General features: G+C 40.9%; 2 protein-coding genes across 2 annotated transcripts; one reads left to right on the top strand and one right to left on the bottom strand.

Moving 5' to 3' along the window:
- The first annotated feature begins 902 nt into the window (after positions 1-902).
- On the top strand, positions 903-5,955 carry LOC143118591 (bifunctional apoptosis regulator-like). The gene is made up of 3 exons (XM_076279621.1): positions 903-923; positions 2,258-2,457; positions 4,840-5,955. The coding sequence occupies exons 1-3, from the start codon at positions 903-905 to the stop codon at positions 5,030-5,032; spliced, it is 414 nt and encodes a 137-aa protein (XP_076135736.1). The 3' UTR covers positions 5,033-5,955.
- A 586-nt stretch (positions 5,956-6,541) lies between these two features.
- On the bottom strand, positions 6,542-16,805 carry LOC143127123 (phospholipase A2-like). Its single transcript, XM_076288431.1, has 4 exons — positions 16,698-16,805; positions 16,301-16,472; positions 12,263-12,369; positions 6,542-7,061 (listed from the first exon to the last, which is right to left on the bottom strand). Exons 1-4 carry the CDS (start codon positions 16,735-16,737, stop codon positions 6,913-6,915), a joined length of 468 nt encoding a protein of 155 aa, XP_076144546.1. The 5' UTR covers positions 16,738-16,805; the 3' UTR covers positions 6,542-6,912.
- Between the last annotated feature and the right edge of the window lie 362 nt (positions 16,806-17,167).

Below are 17,167 nucleotides of genomic sequence, written 5' to 3'. Positions count from 1 at the left end.
ACTCCTCTCTCTTGCCAACACAAGCTAGTTTTTTTTACTTTGTATTTCTCTCTCTCTCTGGTTCTCTTTCTTTCTCTTTCTGTTTCTTTCTGCGCTCTCCATTTGCTGTCCTATACGAGAATTTACCATGACGTCACAATAACAATATACATTCTTCTGGGTGGCAAAAGCTGAAGCATTCTCCATTGGCACTACTAGTAAACAACCCCTTCCATGTCATTTGACCAGGGGAGAGCGATCAAGAAAACAGAGTAAATGGCTTAAATGAATGATTTTCGTCTTGCGGGGTGCTACGGGACTTCTCATTCATATTCATACGGTTATGGGAAGTCTCATTAATATGCAATGAGTCATATGTGTCTCTAGCCATGCTGCGTCCACTCTACCCAGTAGTTTGAACGAAGTGAAGTGTCAGTCGAAATCAAAGGCGAATTATGAAAATGCTACGTGAGGTAAATTGCTTGGGGAACCCACCGTCGGCCGTAGCCTAGGCCTAATACATTTCAACAGGTAAGTTAATTCAAAAACAGACGTGGTGGATATTCAGACATAGCTAACATGAGAGACTGGCCGGTTGCACAAAACACCTAGTTCAGGTTCCCTTAAAATCTGATTTAAGGCCCCCTTAAAATAAAATCGGCTGCACAAACACATTTAAGTATTCTACTTGGTTTCCTTATCATTTTCCCTCAAGTATTTAAGGTTTTCTCCTTTTCTTATCTTATAAGAAATTCCGTTGCACAAACGACCTTAGCAGCCTAAATAACCACATGAGGTTCGGTTCGCCAGGCAAAATGTAACAAAAAAAGTTTATTTTGGTGCCCTGATGACAGTCAGGATAATATCTAACTAGCTAGCTAGTATTGTCCAATTCATGTCTGGCTTTACTGATGAATGGATAAATGTCACCGAAAATTATTAAGGTAAGATATCATAAACTTGGGTTGCAGACTACGGCATAACTTTAGCAAGCTAGTTACAACTATGTCCGTTGAACGTAGCCTACCAGTTGAGTTATTCATTGCTAACATTAGCTATTGATAGGCCTACAGTAGGTGCATTAATAACTATAGCTAACATCGTTAAATTAATTGTCACTGCCGTGTTTCATCCGTCAAACTTGTCAAAGTTAGTTATAGGCCTACTCAGATTTGTAATGCGTCATTCACTATCTGATTTTATCAACAATATGTGCACACAGCTTGCTATTATTTTGGACAGTCCCGTATTGACCAACATCTGCATCCTCAGAAAAGCAAGCACAAATTAGCAAACAAACAATCTCCGTGGTTGATACTAAAGGGACAAAACTTAAAGTGCTTTGTGCAAACGGCCCTAAGGAGATAGCAATAAATGAAATGCATAGTAGCCTAGGCTAGCCTACTATAGCCTAATGTGTAAATGAACCTCAGCCTGCCATTGAGTGGTTATTTTAGTGACTGTTGCTGTTTGACTTACAGTCTGTTAGATGGTATTTCCCTGCTATCTAAAGGCTATGATCGGGTTTTTGTTGCTCGGATCGGATACAGATGTAAGAAGTGGCTACTCCGCCACCAGGCAGTCTTGCCATCTCTGTAGCATTACTTTTGACGACGTCCACTAGCATTAAACTTCACCCACAGGTTCCGCTGGATTTTTTTTTCTTTCTGAAGGACATCGATAAAAACCCTACACTTTTTGCTGTATATCTGGCGGCACAACCCCAAACACAACACGTTTTCGTTATTGTTTCAACTTTGATCAACAACAATGTTTTAACTATGTAAGGTCAGTGGAAGCCGCTTGCGTTCTGCCACCCGGAAGGATCTTGGAGCCTATTGTTTACAAACATTCTGAAATGCCGTATATATCAAGTCCGTCTGCATCTCTCAGTTGTTCGTTTTTACAAAGGTGTCAGACATACAAATAATAATGAACAATTGCTCTGCCTGTGTGTATATTTCTCTCTCTTTCTTTCTTTCTTTCTTTCTGTCTGTCTGTCTGTCTGTCTGTCTGTCTGTCTGTCTGTCGGTCTGTCTGTCTGTCTTTCTTTCTTTCTTTTTCTCTGTTTATTGACATCTTTCTCTCCCTCTATTGACACAACAAAGTTTCTTTTTTTTTTGCCGAACATTCAAACACAAGGCTTACGAACAGAACACAATGTTATGGCAAACACATACACACACACATATGCATCTGAGATTAACAGATTAACTGTTTAAGAGATTAACTGGTATACCACCCCCCCCCCACTACACCCCCCCCCCCATCCCTGCAGGAGGAGGACCCTAACTGGAAGCAGTGGTCAGAGTTCCTGGTGAAGTTCGCGCTGCTGCCGTACCAGCTGATCGCCGAGTTCGCCTGGGACTGGCTCGGCGTGCACTACTGGACGTCCCGCTTCGTCATTGTCAACGCCATGCTGCTGTCCGTGCTCGAGGGCTGCGCCTTCTGGAGGCTCTGGAGCCGTGCGCAGATCAGGTGACCTGACTGGACGCTTCTCGTTGGCTCTTTTAGCGACTCAAATGAGTTCTCATTGGTTTTCTTTGGTTTCTATGTTTTGCTAGTTTTGAACGCACCTCTGGTCATGTATGAGGTGGTCTCACATAGATTAGTCATCATATTATCGGATCTGGTTAGCCAAGTAAAGCAGGATAAGTAAACAAAAGTGTTTACCCCGTGTAGATTGCAAGATAAGTAAACATAAGTGTTTACCCCGTGTAGATTGCAAGATAAGTAAAAAAAAGTGTTTACCCCGTGTAGATTGCAAGATAAGTAAACAAAAGTGTTTACCCCGTGTAGATTGCATGGTGTATTTGAATAGTACCTCGTAGAGCGGTGGTTCTCAAGTGGTGTGCAGAGGTACTCCAGTGTGACTGGAGGCGTGGCGTGGAATTTCGAGAGACCCAACTTGTGTTTGTGCAGGCTCATGAAATTCTTTTTCTTTTAATTAATTAATCAATGATAGATCTTGTTAATTTAACACAGTTTTAGGGTAGAGGATTTGCAACTTTTTTTTTTTTTCATCTTTTTAGCTGTCAGTCTTAGTTTATTCAATGAAGCTAAGATCCATTTTGTGACTCCTTCTAGGCAAGCTTGCCACACTGTTTTACTTTCTGTGTTGTGTACCTGTAGCACAGTTAGGATATTACCAACTTTCTCATGCTAGTTCTAGCAACATAAAACTCTTGTCCAGTGACCAATCAGAGGAGTCACAGCTTTGGCAGCGCCCTTGTCCCCCACCGAACAACAGAATAAAATCACATAATCAGTGGATAATCTTCTCATGTTTGCCTTTCAGGTGTGTTATAAAGTAGCCTAATAGGCTACAGGCCTACTACACAGATTAGATGTTTGTGCAAACCCATGCCATGCCTATAATTGCTGTGGTCTCAACTCATGACCAGTCTACAAACATTCTGGGCATATAAGAATGAACAGCCCTGTTATAGCCTATAAAAATGTGTGTGACCGTGACCATTCAGTGTTTCCCACAGAATTAAATTATATTTGTGGTGGTAGGTTTTCAGAATTAACTTGAATGCAACAGTTTTTAACTTTTTTTTAAATTTTTCATTTTTCAAACAGTTTTTAACAGTTTAACAAATTAGCGCAGCGTGGTTATGATGCTAACCAGCTTTAAGCACAATTTAGTACAACCTGGAAAATCATTGTGTGGTGGTCAATGTTGATATTGTGGTGGGCCGCCACAAATAAGTCAATGTATGGGGAAACACTACCATTAGTCATGACAGTCGTTAAGGAACAGGGCTAGCATGCAGTAGCCTTAGAAAAGTCCTGGGTTCAATTCCCAGCTTCTACCGTTAAGGCACTTAACCCTAAGTTGCTCTGGGGATAATGTAGTTCCTTGTAATATAATTGACATACTGTATGTAAGTCACTTTGGATGGAAAGTGTCTAAATGAATAAATGTAAATGTAAAATGAGTTTGTGTGTCTTGGCATTTTGGATGGACCTTTGGCATGCCTTGCCACCAAAAAGGTTGAGAAACAGGTTCGGACAGGCCTGCCCCCACTGCTTAAAAAAATCCTAGAGGAAACACTGATTCTGATGTGGCCACGGTCTGGTCTCCTCTCTCTACTCTAGCTAGCTGATACATACAGTAACAGTTTTTTACTTGTTTGTTTACTTTGTGTGTTTGTTAGTCCAAAGAAGCATGCTCTGCTGGACAGGAGCCAGGGCAGTAGAGATTTTGAATCGCTGAAGTAGAGAGATGTTCCAGGGGCCTTACAGTCTTTTCATATCACTATTGTTTATTTTTGTATATCTTGTTTCAGTATGTTGTTTACTCAGTTGTTTACTTGTTTCAGTATTCATTATGTTTACCTCCCTCTCGTTCTCTTAGCACTCATGCATGTTATTTTCTCTGTCTTTTATTTATTTACATACCAATTTAAATTTCAAAGAGGCTATTTCAATCAGAATTACCATAATAGAACATGACCGTTTTCTCACCATCTCTCCCTCTCTCCCACCCCCTCTCTCTCATCTTTCATGTATTCACTTCTCTTGTCTGTGTGTTCTTATCCTTTTGTACTAGTATTGACAGATGCAGTGGTAATTCCTAGCTTGGTCTCTTCTGCACTGTAGTTATTCTCTTACTGTTAATGTCTTACTGTACTGTAGCTTAAATGTTATTCCCCATCGCTGTAAGTAGCTTTGGAAAGAAGCATCTGCCAAATGAATAAATGTAAATGTAATAAGATGTTTAGGACGCTCCCTAAGAAGATGTGGAGCAACTTATGGAAGATGCTCTCTCTCTCTCCCTCCCTCTCTCCCTACGTCTCTCAGCTTTCACTCTCCCTATTCACTTCTCTTGTCTGTGTTCCCGTGTCCTTTTAGGACGCTCCCTAAGAAGATGTGGAGCCACTTCTGGAAGATGCTGTCCCAGGGCCTGGCGTTCATCCTGCTGTGGCCCATGATCCCCCAGTTTGTGTGCAACTGCCTGTTCTACTGGGCGCTCTACTTCAACCCCATCATCAACATCGACCTGGTGGTGCAGCAGCTCCGCCACCCCGACACACAAGTGCCCTGAGGGAGAGATGGAGACGGAGATGAAGAGACACACACACACACACACACACACACACACACGAACACACGAACACACACACACACATACACATTTACTCAAACATACACACACACGCGCACACACATATACATTCACTCAAACATACACACACACACACACGAACACACACACACACATTTACTGAAACATACGCACACACACACGCGCACACACATACACATTCACTCAAACATACACACACACACACACGCACACACACACACACATACACTCAAACATACACACACACACACACACACACATTCACTCAAATATATACACACACACACACACACAGACACGCATACACATTCACTCAAACATACACACACACAAACACACACACGCACACAGACACACACACACACACATACACATTCACTCAAACATACACACACACACACACACACACACATTCACTCAAACATACACACACACGCACACACATACACACACTCTCTCTCTCTCAACTTACAAAACACAACATACAAGCACATAATATCTCATGTCCCTCAATGGACATGTAAAGGCTCCCTCTCACCTGTAGCTCTCGCCACATTCATGCTCACCACATGCATGTGTACGCACGCACACACACACACTGGTAATGCATACACACAGTACACTTCACATACTTTTGTGTGCACACAGCACACACACCTTAGAAGAATGATTGCTTTTTGAAGTACAAATGATGTGTTGTGCATACAAGCATCAGACACATGCTTTTCTGGCATGTATTTTGTATTATAGGACGGTTCTGGTTGAACTTAAATCATTGATGCGCAAGCAATGCTTAAAGCATTGATGGAAAAAAAAGATGTAAACGTTTATCATTTGAAATTGCAGATTTATATATATATATATATATATATATATATATATATATATATATATATATATATATATATAATAAATATATTAATTTCAGGTTTTGAAAAAGAAGAAACCTCATGCTATTGCGTGCCAGTCTTAGTTAAGACCCTGAAAGTGTAATACCAGATGCCTAAACCGTATTGCCAGATGTTTTCATAGACATTACTCTGAAGTACAATAGTTCTTTATGCTTTATGCACCAATAATACACAGTATAACGAACTACAATACAAAAAAACAATGCGTACCAAACAATATTAATGATTGGCTGGTTTTCATCAATATTAGTCTATGGAAACTCTGAACACTAATGCTTTCTGTAAATGAAGTGTAAATATTAAGAGCTATATCAAGGGCTATTGTCTAACATGATTTCTCTGAAGACTTATCTGTGTGTATGTGTGTTCTGTATGTATGTGTGTGTGAGAGAGAAAGAAAGAGAGAGAGAGAGAGAGAGAGAGATTGAGTGAATAATTAAATTGGGGGTTGAATTTCTTTAGTTGCCAATTTCTTTGTCTTTTTTATGTTCACCCATTTTCCCTGTTTTGGTTGTAATTTCATTGATTTTTGAAGGAAAAAAAAAACAAACAAATCTTTATTTTTTCATGTGATTCATATATTATGCACTTTAAAATTGTGTTCACTATGGGAACCAGAGTGTAGTCATGAACCGTTCATTTCTTTCTATGTATGCACACGTCTCACTGAAATGAACGTGGGCAGAATATGAATTAAAATGTTTCTTTTTTAATATAACTTTCTCATTGTGTCACATTTCTTCTAATTTTATGACATACATCTGGAAACCATACAAAGTGCTTACTTCGTTAAATGCATATGGTTATATTTCCATGACTTTGCTATACAACTCCTAAAACAGAAATCACATGTAAAAAAGCGTAAAAGATATAAGAAAGTCCATTCTCCCAAAATCATATCTTCAGCATTGCAAATATTCCTGCGTGTCAATTATAAGCACACGTAGGCTGGTCATCCCCGCACATGAAGTCGGGCCACATCGCGTACTTGGGAATGTATGGCGCCCTCTGCAGGCACTGGGCTGCTTCACGGTCGCAGCGACACAACATTTGCGCGCACTTATCCTCCATCGACTCTACAAGCACAGTCGGAGAGAAGAGAGAGAGAGAGAGACAGGGAGGGAAAATATTATCAGTTGACACTAAGCTATGAGCAACTATGTGGCTCGGGGGTGAAACAAGCTTCCTGCCCAAAATAATTGCCGTCACAACATGTGAGGGCTCTGCTAAGCGTTGCAAAAGGAATGAATGTAGGCTAGCCTAAGCCAGGGGTTCCCAAACTTTTCCACGAGAAGGCCCCCCAAATACCCCTAGGTTCTGGCCAAGGACCCCCATGATGTGTTGTTAAACCCATCGACAATACTACAGCAAATGTAAAAATACATTAAGCTAATCCTAATGATTATTTTAGCCACAAGTACTTAGCAATGGAGCATACAGTGTGTAAAAATTGCATTTGGGGCTTTCTGCTATAGAGCTATCACTCTACTATTATTCCCAGCATAAGCGGAGGGAGCGGGGGGGCAGGGGGGGCGGTCGCTCCGGGCCCACGACCGCAAAGGGGGCCCACTTTTGGCCAAATCTATCTTGATTAATTGTTATATTTACCGATGCTTATGTGTACTGATTGCTGGGGGAAAATAATAATGAAAAATGTTAGGCCTACAAAAGATGCCACTGGTCCGTAGAGTGCGCTCACAAAGTTCGTCTGTCATGTTGCAAATTAAATAGCCCGCACTCTCCCTCTCGCTACAGTTGCGTTTTAAAAGTGAAATTGATGCCACGACCGGTCTGGGTTTGCCGAAGTAGCCTATGCTACAGGCTGCATTTATTACAGAAAATCAGCGACATAGCATGTAGGTCTAGTCTACACTGTGCCTATTTAGAGACAGGAGCATAGGCCTAAGCTTGCCGCGATAACAGCAGTCACTATAAGGCGCGCCAGTAGGAATTAGCGCACCATCTACCCCTCCGCGTGCAACAAAACATTGAAAGGCTTAATAATATTTGTCCGTTTCCCGGTTTCATTCGTGCATTGGTCACCTAAAAAGTAGCCTAGTACAAAATCCATTATGCAATATACAACAACAACGCCTAATAACGACCTCATTTGGACAACTTTATACAGCCCTATAAAGTTATCTTTAGTTTTGTTCTAGTTTACCGTTGTGCATGGCTTTAAACAGCGTTCGCACTTTAACATCAGTAAACATTATTCAGTATAATCCAGATGTAATGCTAACGTTTTGACAAACATTTTGCCTAGTTTTTTTTTACCTAGTTTTGCTGCCTCCATCCTTTGCTATCTCCACCCTATCATTGTTTCCAAAAAACGTTTATATCCATGATAGCCTTGAAGTCTTGAGTTAGTGAATTAGCTTAACATTGTGTGTTGATAACAGGCAACCATAGTAAAAGAAAGTAGCCTAGCCAACTCCTGTAATTGCTGCATGCGTTTGTTAGGCTATTATTCCCTCTCCTGCATGCTCAAACAAAAGGTGCGTACATTAAAGTTGATTTTGACAACGTGTTTACAAATTTTAAAGAAAATGTTAAATAGCCTATTGTCGAGCAGTTAATGGGATACTGCACAATTGTGAAGGCCTAAGCTGCCCCGATGCACAGACTAAACTAGGTCATCAGGACATAAACAAAATGCCTCAGCCTCTAATAAGCACGATATGAAGTGGACTAAATAAAAACATGATGTTGGGATAAACACCGACAGTATAGGGGCCCACTAAAGATTGTCGCACCCCCTATAGTGAACCATTAGCTCCGCCCCTGATTCCCAGTCATTATCATGGGAAATATAATGTTCAGACATGCAACAAATTATTATAATGGCATTGTATAACAACCCTCATAGTAATATTTAACAATTTTCAAATGTATTTGTTGCTTTTATTTTTCCTTCCAACTTGCTGAGGCCCCCCTGGCACCCCCTCGCGGGCCCCCACTTTGAAAACCACTGGCCTAAGCTATGTAGTCTCATGTCTCACCTTTTCATCTTATGCTCCAATGCTTAAAAACGTTTGAAGGACTGTCTTCATAACAACATGGTGGTCTTCTAACAAAGACCAACTTAGCAGTTAGGACCAGGCGTAGCAAAGACCAGTTGGTGCAACCCCCTGGGGCTTACTGCTGGGTTGCTGGGTGTTGGAGACAGGCACCTGCACTCCCCCTCAGCCGGTTTGTTTGAGAGCTTCATTTTGTCAAGTTTATTACGTGACAAGTCTCAAATCAATTTCAATCTCAAATCCCCACCTGACCCCATCAACTCTGAAAAATGGTAATGTTAAACTATTTTGTTTTGCATTTTGGTTCCACGATGCATTTCCTGTCTCAGTCCACGTGATTAGATGCTATTTTAATTCATATGTCGGTCTATTTATTATTCCCCACTAGTGGGGCCCGCCTCACACTTTGAGAACCACTGGATAAGGAAACACATTTCCCCTCAGGGATCCACAATGATATCAGGGCCTCTACGGAAGTAAATTGATGGATATCTGTTGTAGCGACTGATAACTTTGATCCCTGAAAATTATATAGGCTATTTTGTCAGGACCCTGTCAGATCTGCACGAACCCCGCCCCTTTTCTGTAAATATTTCCATCTTCCAGCAGGGGGCTGTAGCCGTGCAGGTGTGCTGTGGTTGGTCCTGATGAGCCAGACATTAAAATGGCCCGCTCTCAGGATGCAGACGGACTCCCTCTCCGCTCGGCCGTCGTCATAGTGCTTATGTTATGGAACACTTGTACTCATACCCCTAGACACTATGCACTACACTTTACTTTTTAGCTTTCACATACTGACTTTTCTATAATTATTTAATAAATATACTTTATTGTTACTCTTGCGTGGACCTCCCTTATGTTTCATACTGTATGCCTGAGCCAGCATGTGTGACAATATATTTATATATATTTTTTTTTTTTTGGTAGGGGCAGCTCAGTCAGAGAGGACAGACGGGCAATATTGCTTATTAAGCTATTTTTCCATTGCCAGCAAAATGACCTTTACTTTTGTGGCGTTGTATTGGAGCTATGATAAAGTTACTGTATATCATAGAGGTTCAAATAGCATTGGGTTTTGTCAGTTCTTGTGCATACTGGCGCTGATCTGTGTGCGTGTGTCTCAGCACTACATCAGGTAATTGCTTGTAGGCTACAAATGTACGCTGCATGACTACGGTGTTGGGTTTTTGGCCACGCCCCCTCTTCACATTTCAGTCGGCCCCTAACTGGGCCGGGTCTGGTACCGGTTCTGCCTATGTGACTATGTCTCGTGTGCCCTGGACTGGGAAAGGTTTGACTGTAGTGCAATAATGTTTATGTCTGTACTACTGGAGATTTTAAACTGTGAGAGGGATATTTGGCATAGATTGACTTTCCTCCCTATAAATGGTTCAGCTCATGATGTTGATAATTGGCTGGCCTATATAACGGGTGGCTCACTTCATATCAGACTACAGGAGACCACCGTCCCAAGAGCAGGGAATCAAGGACGTTAAGAGTTTTGAAGTTTAATGTTTTTTTGAAGTATAAAAATGAACCCTGTTTGTGAGGCAGGGAGATATAGTTTGGTCTAAACTCATGCAGGGTCTAGTTCAGGCCTGATGGTGCCTAATTGTATCGATATTTTGCCCAGTTTGATTAACTGTTGCCTAGTGTGCAGACTACAGACAGGATTCCTGGGTTTTATATATAATTTGTGCTTCCTGGATCGGCCAGTTTGGACAATAGGCTATATCATATATTTCTGTATTGAACAGACAATTTTGTTTCCTCACCACCACTGCCACCTCACCCAGTGGTCACACCTCCTGGGGGGCGGAGTGTACCCCTCTCGCTCTGGCACACCTTTATTTAACCAGGAAGTTACATTTATAATCTAATCCCTAGGGATTAAGGCCTGGCCAAGACAGCATGCCGATAGTCTTTACAAACAATAAAATAAAATAAAATAAATATCTTGTACAGAAAATAAATAATCATAACCTGTCCTCAATCAAAAGTTATGCGTCATGAGAATCATGAAGTTGACTACAGATTGTGGAAGGTAAAATCTTGAAACGTAGAGAATAAAACACATGCTTATAGTGTGCCTAGTCTATAATCTTTGGAAGACTGCTGAGGTGACTGTTTATAGAAGCACACTGGCCGTATGAGCCTTCTAGTAGCACACAATAGAAGGTGATCAATCAATACACTCCACACAGCTGAATGTACCAAAAGCTAGAGCTCTCAAATTTCGCCCTTTCAGCCTAGCAGTTAACAATGGGCTATATAGGCCACATACTGTATGCTTTAGCATACCTGTGCTTGACTAACACACTATGTGAACTGCACTTGGACACTTAAAACACTTAATCACTGAATTCATGCATTTCATTCAGACCTTTTGTCTTATAAAATCAAGCACCATATTGATGCCAAATGTTTTGAAGAAAATCTGAGGCATCCATGAGGGTTATTATGTTAAAAAGCCTTTAATCTCACATGACTATTCAAAACATGCCTACCAACGCGTATCGGCATTACTGTCTTCATCAGAGCGTGCAAAGTAGTTGCCTTTTGGGCTGTTCCTTCCATGAGCACAGTCTTATACTCTAGTAACAGTTCTTGCAAATTGTTTATGGCACCATAGTCATGCAGTCTGCCTTCGCAGACATTTGTGAAGGAATGGGTTCTGAAGAGCTCAGTGAGTTCAAGCATGGTGCTGTCATAGGGTGCACAAAGCAAGGTTGACCCATAAAGACATACTGTATTTGGGCGAGTTTGGTGTGGAGGGACTTGACAGACCTGCACAGAGACCTGACCTCAACCCCATTTGACCATCTTTGGGAAGAAAGGAGATTGTACACCAATTCCTCTCGATCAGTGCCTGACCTGAATGAATGGACAACAAATCTCACAGAAAAAGCCATCGCCGTGGAAGCCAGCCTACACCTAGATTTACTGTAGAATGGGATGTTACAAAGGTTTGTGTAGGTTTATTGGCCAGGTGTCCCAATACTTTTGTTCATACAGTGTATGTATGTATGTACCTGCATAAGAACAGCCTACATTATGCACAAATATTCCCAAGTTACATGTACTGTACCACAATGTCAATATTTGTTTTGTTTAGGCCTTCAAATCAACATGTGCAATTAGCAATATTTGTCACTAGTTACGGTAGCCTACTTTGGCATAAATGCTTTACTTTCTACAGTTAGCCCAACACAGCGCTACAGTTTGAGAGTGAGTTTCAGATCCATGGACGGACTTACCACAGTCCGGGTGGTGGTCCAGGCAGGTCCAGGAGTACTTTTCTGTCTTGCTCTGACATCCTATATCCTCCGCTATGCCATAGCAGCAGTCATGCTTGTGGCAACACCTGGATATGTGTGTGTGTGTGTGTGTGTGTGTGTGTGTGTGTGTGTGTGTGTGTGTGTGTGTGTGAGAGAGAGAGAGAGAGAGTGAGTGTGAGAAAGAGAGAGAATGAGAACATGCATCTCAGTTTAGCTTTGATGATAACCTTCAGATTACAGTTTTTCATCAGTCCGATGAAAATATGGGTTCGGTGCTGTGGCAGGCCATGAATTATTGGGGGGGGAATCCACTAGGTCATAATTAACAAAGAATTGGTAAAGCAATCATTATAAACCTTTGTAACCCTTGTGTTGTCAAAAATAACTGACCACTATCTTTGCAAGAATAGAAAACCTCCTAAGTGATTTATTTTCAACTTGAAATTTGGTGACTTTTCCTAGTGCCCGAACATCAGACAAATAGTAGAGCGGCTACAAGGCCAATTTGGCAAGAATCGTGCAAATTATGATACAAGCATGAAACTTGGTAGGTATGTGCTTATGACCAATACAATCAAATCTACCTGATTGGCCACTTGAAATGTTGGCCATTTTACAAGATGGCCGCCAAAAAAGACTCCAGAAATTGATTTATTGCATAGAATTGACCTAGCAAATTATGATACAAGCATGAAATTCGACATGTATGTGCTTAAGACCAATACAATCAAATCTACCTGATTGGCCACTTGAAATGGCGGCCATTTTCCAAGATGGCCGCCAAAAAAGACCCCAGAAATTGATTTATTGCATAGAATTGACCTAGCAAATTATGATACAAGCACGAAACTCAACATGTATGTGCTCAAGAGCAATACAATGAAATCTACCTGATTGGCCACTTGAAATGGTGGCCATTTTCCAAGATGGCTGCCAAAAAAGACCCTAGAAATTGATTTATTTATGATGGACACATGAAATTTGGCATGGATGTGATCAAGACCAATACAATCAAATCCACTTGATTTGCTACTTGAAATGCTCGCCATTTTCCAAGATGGCGTCCAAAAAGACCCGAGAAATTTGCAAATTTCAAATGTGCAAATTGCAAATGTGGTGTAAATAATTGTTCACTCTCCTTAAATATGTTTCCATAGATAATGAAGTGATACAGATATTAAAAATGTTCCACAATGACAAATAAGCCACTTATGACACACAAATAGCATGGTGATAACATGCTAATAATGCCAGTTCTTAATGTCAATGGAGGGCGTTGCATAACGCCACCCCCCACCCCCCCAAACAAATAAAATGGTTATGACATGCTAATAATACAATGACACTAATATGCTAATAATGGCAATTCATGGTTTTCTCAATGTTGCTGTTAAATAAAAGATGCGTGTACACCAGAAACAACCTCAGCTACCAAGTAGCCAAGGTCGTTGAAGAAGCTTTGTCATGAATTCGCTTTTTTCGCTCTGGACGTGACATTGACATGTTTGATTTAGCTAATCACATAACGGCTCTGGCTTGTCAGCCTGAGACATTCGAAGATAAGAGCATTCCAATTGTTTTTTGCCGAACTGCTCATTACCATTATATTAGCTGACTTTTAATTGCTAAATCGCTTAATCGCTCTGGTCGCCCAGATTGGTTCGCTCCCGGCGAATTGACTTTAGTCGCTTTATTCGCCGACCCTTCATAGACAAATAATGACTTCCGTCTTTCCGGCCGCATAGGTCGCTTTTGGTTTTACATGCAAATAACAGAGGTAACAGTTATTAACGACAAATAAGCCCCTTATAACACACTGATAACATGGTGATAACATGCTAATAATGACAATTCTTGATGTCAATGGAGGGTGGTGCGTGATGCGATACCATTGTGGTAATAATATGCTTTTTGCATATTATTACTTAATTCCAAAGGGTGAAATGTTGATGGTGTTTTCTTAAAAACACAATTAAAAAATTGCTCACATTTGCTGTGAAATGGACTGTTATTTTTTCCATGCTGAGGTACTTACTGCCATATTGTTCTTCTTGGCATCCGAGTTCTTTGCCTTGTTACAGTTACCAAAAAAAAAAAAAAAAAAAACATGCTCTGTGATCGCCTGCTCTGGTTGTACAGTCGTATTTTAGATAGGCAAGTTGGTGCACGGCTCTGTCAGTCCTGATGCTGTTGCATACGCTCTCTTCTATTGTCCCTCTGTGAGATTTCTAAGATTAATTTAGCCCTTCCAGGGTTTGTAGTCTTTGTAGTTCATTTGTGAAACACTGAATCTCAGTTATGTGCCTTTTTGCTTGATTTTTGCTTGATTGAATTTCCAATGACTTCATCATAGAAGGAAACAGAAATGTAGTGAATGTTAACATTGATTTGGGCCACATCTGCTAAATTAATTGCAATTAATGAAGTTCTAGTGTCTTATTTGGTGGCCATCTTTAAAAATGGCTGCCATATTACATTTTCAAGTTGCAAATGAGGTGGATTTGATTATATTGCTCTTTAGCACAAACACTCAAAATTACATACTTGTATCACTTCTCACTTCTGCTCACTTCTGCGCTAAATTCAGTCTTTTGGCGGCCATATTGTAAAATGGCTTCCATTTCAAGTGGTGAGTCAGGTAGATTTGATTGTATTGTTTTTTTAGCACATTCATGCCAAAATTCATGCTTGTATAATAACTTGCTTGATCAATTCTGTGCAACAAATCCATTTCTATGGTATTTTTTGGTGGCCATCTTGGAAAATGGCCGTCATTTAAACTGGAAAATCAGTTAGAATGTATTGTGTTGGTCTTAAGCACATACCTGCCAAATTTCATGGCTGTATCATAATTTCCTTTGTCAAATCAATTTTTAGAGTTTTTCATGGCGGCCATTTTGGAAAAGGCCGCCATTAAAAATGGCAAATCAGGCAGATTTTATTGTATTGGTCTTGAGCACATACATGCCTAATTTCATGCTTGTATCATAATATCTTTGGTCAATTCTGAGCAATAAATCAATTTCTGGGGTCTTTTTTGGCGGCCATCTTGGAAAATGGCCGCCATTTCAAGTGGCCAATCAGGTAGATTTGATTGTATTGGTCTTGAGCACATACCTGCCGAATTCCACGCTTGTATCATAATTTGCACGATTTTTCCTGTAGCCGCTCTACTAAAAGCCCAAGATTCCAAGATTGCTTTTGTTCATATTTCCATAAAAGCTGTACAACATTCAAATTCAAAACATTCAAATTTGCTAACAGGTTTCACAGGGTTCACCCAAATTAGTACAACAAAGACTCTTAGGGACATTTTTGACCTAGTTATAAAATGATTTAGCTATACACACCACAAAACCACATACACTTACACACAAACATCTAGACCCCCACATACTTTCACACAAAAATACATCTCTCTCTCTTTCTTACTTTGACAGAGGAATGGTCAAGTGTTGTTCACAGAGTTCACAGAACAATGTTACAGAGAAAACAGGGCGGACACAGATATGTTAACTTCATGATGATTGGCAGGTTGTTTCTCCACACAAAATTGTTTGGTGTTTGAAAAATCCAGAGAAACCAGAGATCAACAGACATGGGAATAAGAAAGAGGGAAAGAAAGATAACTTCGCCGTAATGTTCCAATGATTTCTGAGAAACGTCCCATTGTCCCCACCGGGACAATAAAACCGGTTGGATTAAAAGGGCAGCAAAAAGAAAACAGCCAGGCAAAAGGGCCTCCTCACCCATTTCCACAAACGTTGCTATGTAGTAATAGCCTATATGCCGAGTCGGGGCAGTCTAGCAAAGGCGCTCGAAATTCCCTGTGGTAGGCTATCATTTTGTCTTCGTTTTGTATACAACAACACATCTCTCTCGCTCGATCTCTGGTTCTCTGCGTGCGTGCGTGCGTAAATGTGCCATAGGCACACATTTTGTTTTTGCTTCTGTTGTAAGCCCCTGCTGTATGTTTTGGAAAAACTGGTAACAGAATATATATTGTGTGCTCCTCACCAGTCCGCTTTGTCTCGGGGCCATCCCTGACCCCCGAGTCCGCAGTAGCATCCGTACATCATGTAACCCATCGCCGCTCTCCCCGTACTGCACTTGATAATGCCAGCGAGTTCTAGCAAGCCTCGCTTCGTCCGTCGCGTCCGCGCCAAACCCGGGGAGACAGACAGCACAGCTACGAAAACAAGAGAGAAAAATATAAACTATAGAGACATGGAACATTTATTTTTAACAGATAACTGTAAGCATATTTGAAGATATGCTAGGTAACAGGTAGGTACCCTAATTCCCGAATAAGTTTGGTGACAAATTCAGGTGCGGATACTAGGCCTACTTGTGAACATTAAATCATACCATTTCCGCGGACTAGACAAGACAAAGTAAAAATAGTGCTACTCACCCACTGAAATTATCAGTGCGTAAACGTAAAGTGCGTGCATCTTCGCTCACACCTGTTCAAGGTAGCCTACACCTGCAGTCTGGGGAAATAAGCACCCTGCACTCTCTTATAGGGGTGTGGTCTGATTTGTTGGTCTCTTTTTCTCCGTCAGCGACATGGACAGCCTCTCAAATTCTCGGAAAGACACAGCTGAAACTGCATTCACAAGTTAGAGACTAGCCTACAGCCATAGAGCAACGCACACTCCTAACAAAGAAGCACTCAGACAAATGTATGTAAAAACAGTGAGTTGGTGTTTCGAAAACTGCATGTTTACATTTAACATCTGCACTCATGCACAGAACAAACTCCAACACCTTGCCTATAACTCAGCATGAATGAGTGGATTCAAGTTGAGGACGTTGAATGTCATGATTAAAACTTTTACAAGTTCTCAATGAGGTGACATATAAAACATAAGCCTATGACAC

Source organism: Alosa pseudoharengus, unplaced genomic scaffold, assembly GCF_046254945.1.
Source record: "Alosa pseudoharengus isolate Yale_2024_CS ecotype anadromous, Long Island Sound unplaced genomic scaffold, YU_APseudo_1.1 YU_APseudo_1.1_scf_1, whole genome shotgun sequence".
NCBI classification, from domain to species: Eukaryota; Metazoa; Chordata; class Actinopteri; order Clupeiformes; family Clupeidae; genus Alosa; species Alosa pseudoharengus.
This window is presented reverse-complemented; position numbering and strand designations above follow the sequence as displayed.

Coding starts and splice junctions, on each gene's coding strand:
- LOC143118591 (XM_076279621.1), top strand. CDS start 903: ATGTCACCGAAAATTATTAAG. Junction 924..2,257: donor TGTCACCGAAAATTATTAAG/GTAAGATATCAT, acceptor CCATCCCTGCAG/GAGGAGGACCCTAACTGGAA. Junction 2,458..4,839: donor TGGAGCCGTGCGCAGATCAG/GTGACCTGACTG, acceptor GTGTCCTTTTAG/GACGCTCCCTAAGAAGATGT.
- LOC143127123 (XM_076288431.1), bottom strand. CDS start 16,737: ATGCACGCACTTTACGTTTACGCACTGATAATTTCAGTGG. Junction 16,473..16,697: donor CGCACTGATAATTTCAGTGG/GTGAGTAGCACT, acceptor TTGTTTTCGTAG/CTGTGCTGTCTGTCTCCCCG. Junction 12,370..16,300: donor CCCCGAGACAAAGCGGACTG/GTGAGGAGCACA, acceptor ACACATATCCAG/GTGTTGCCACAAGCATGACT.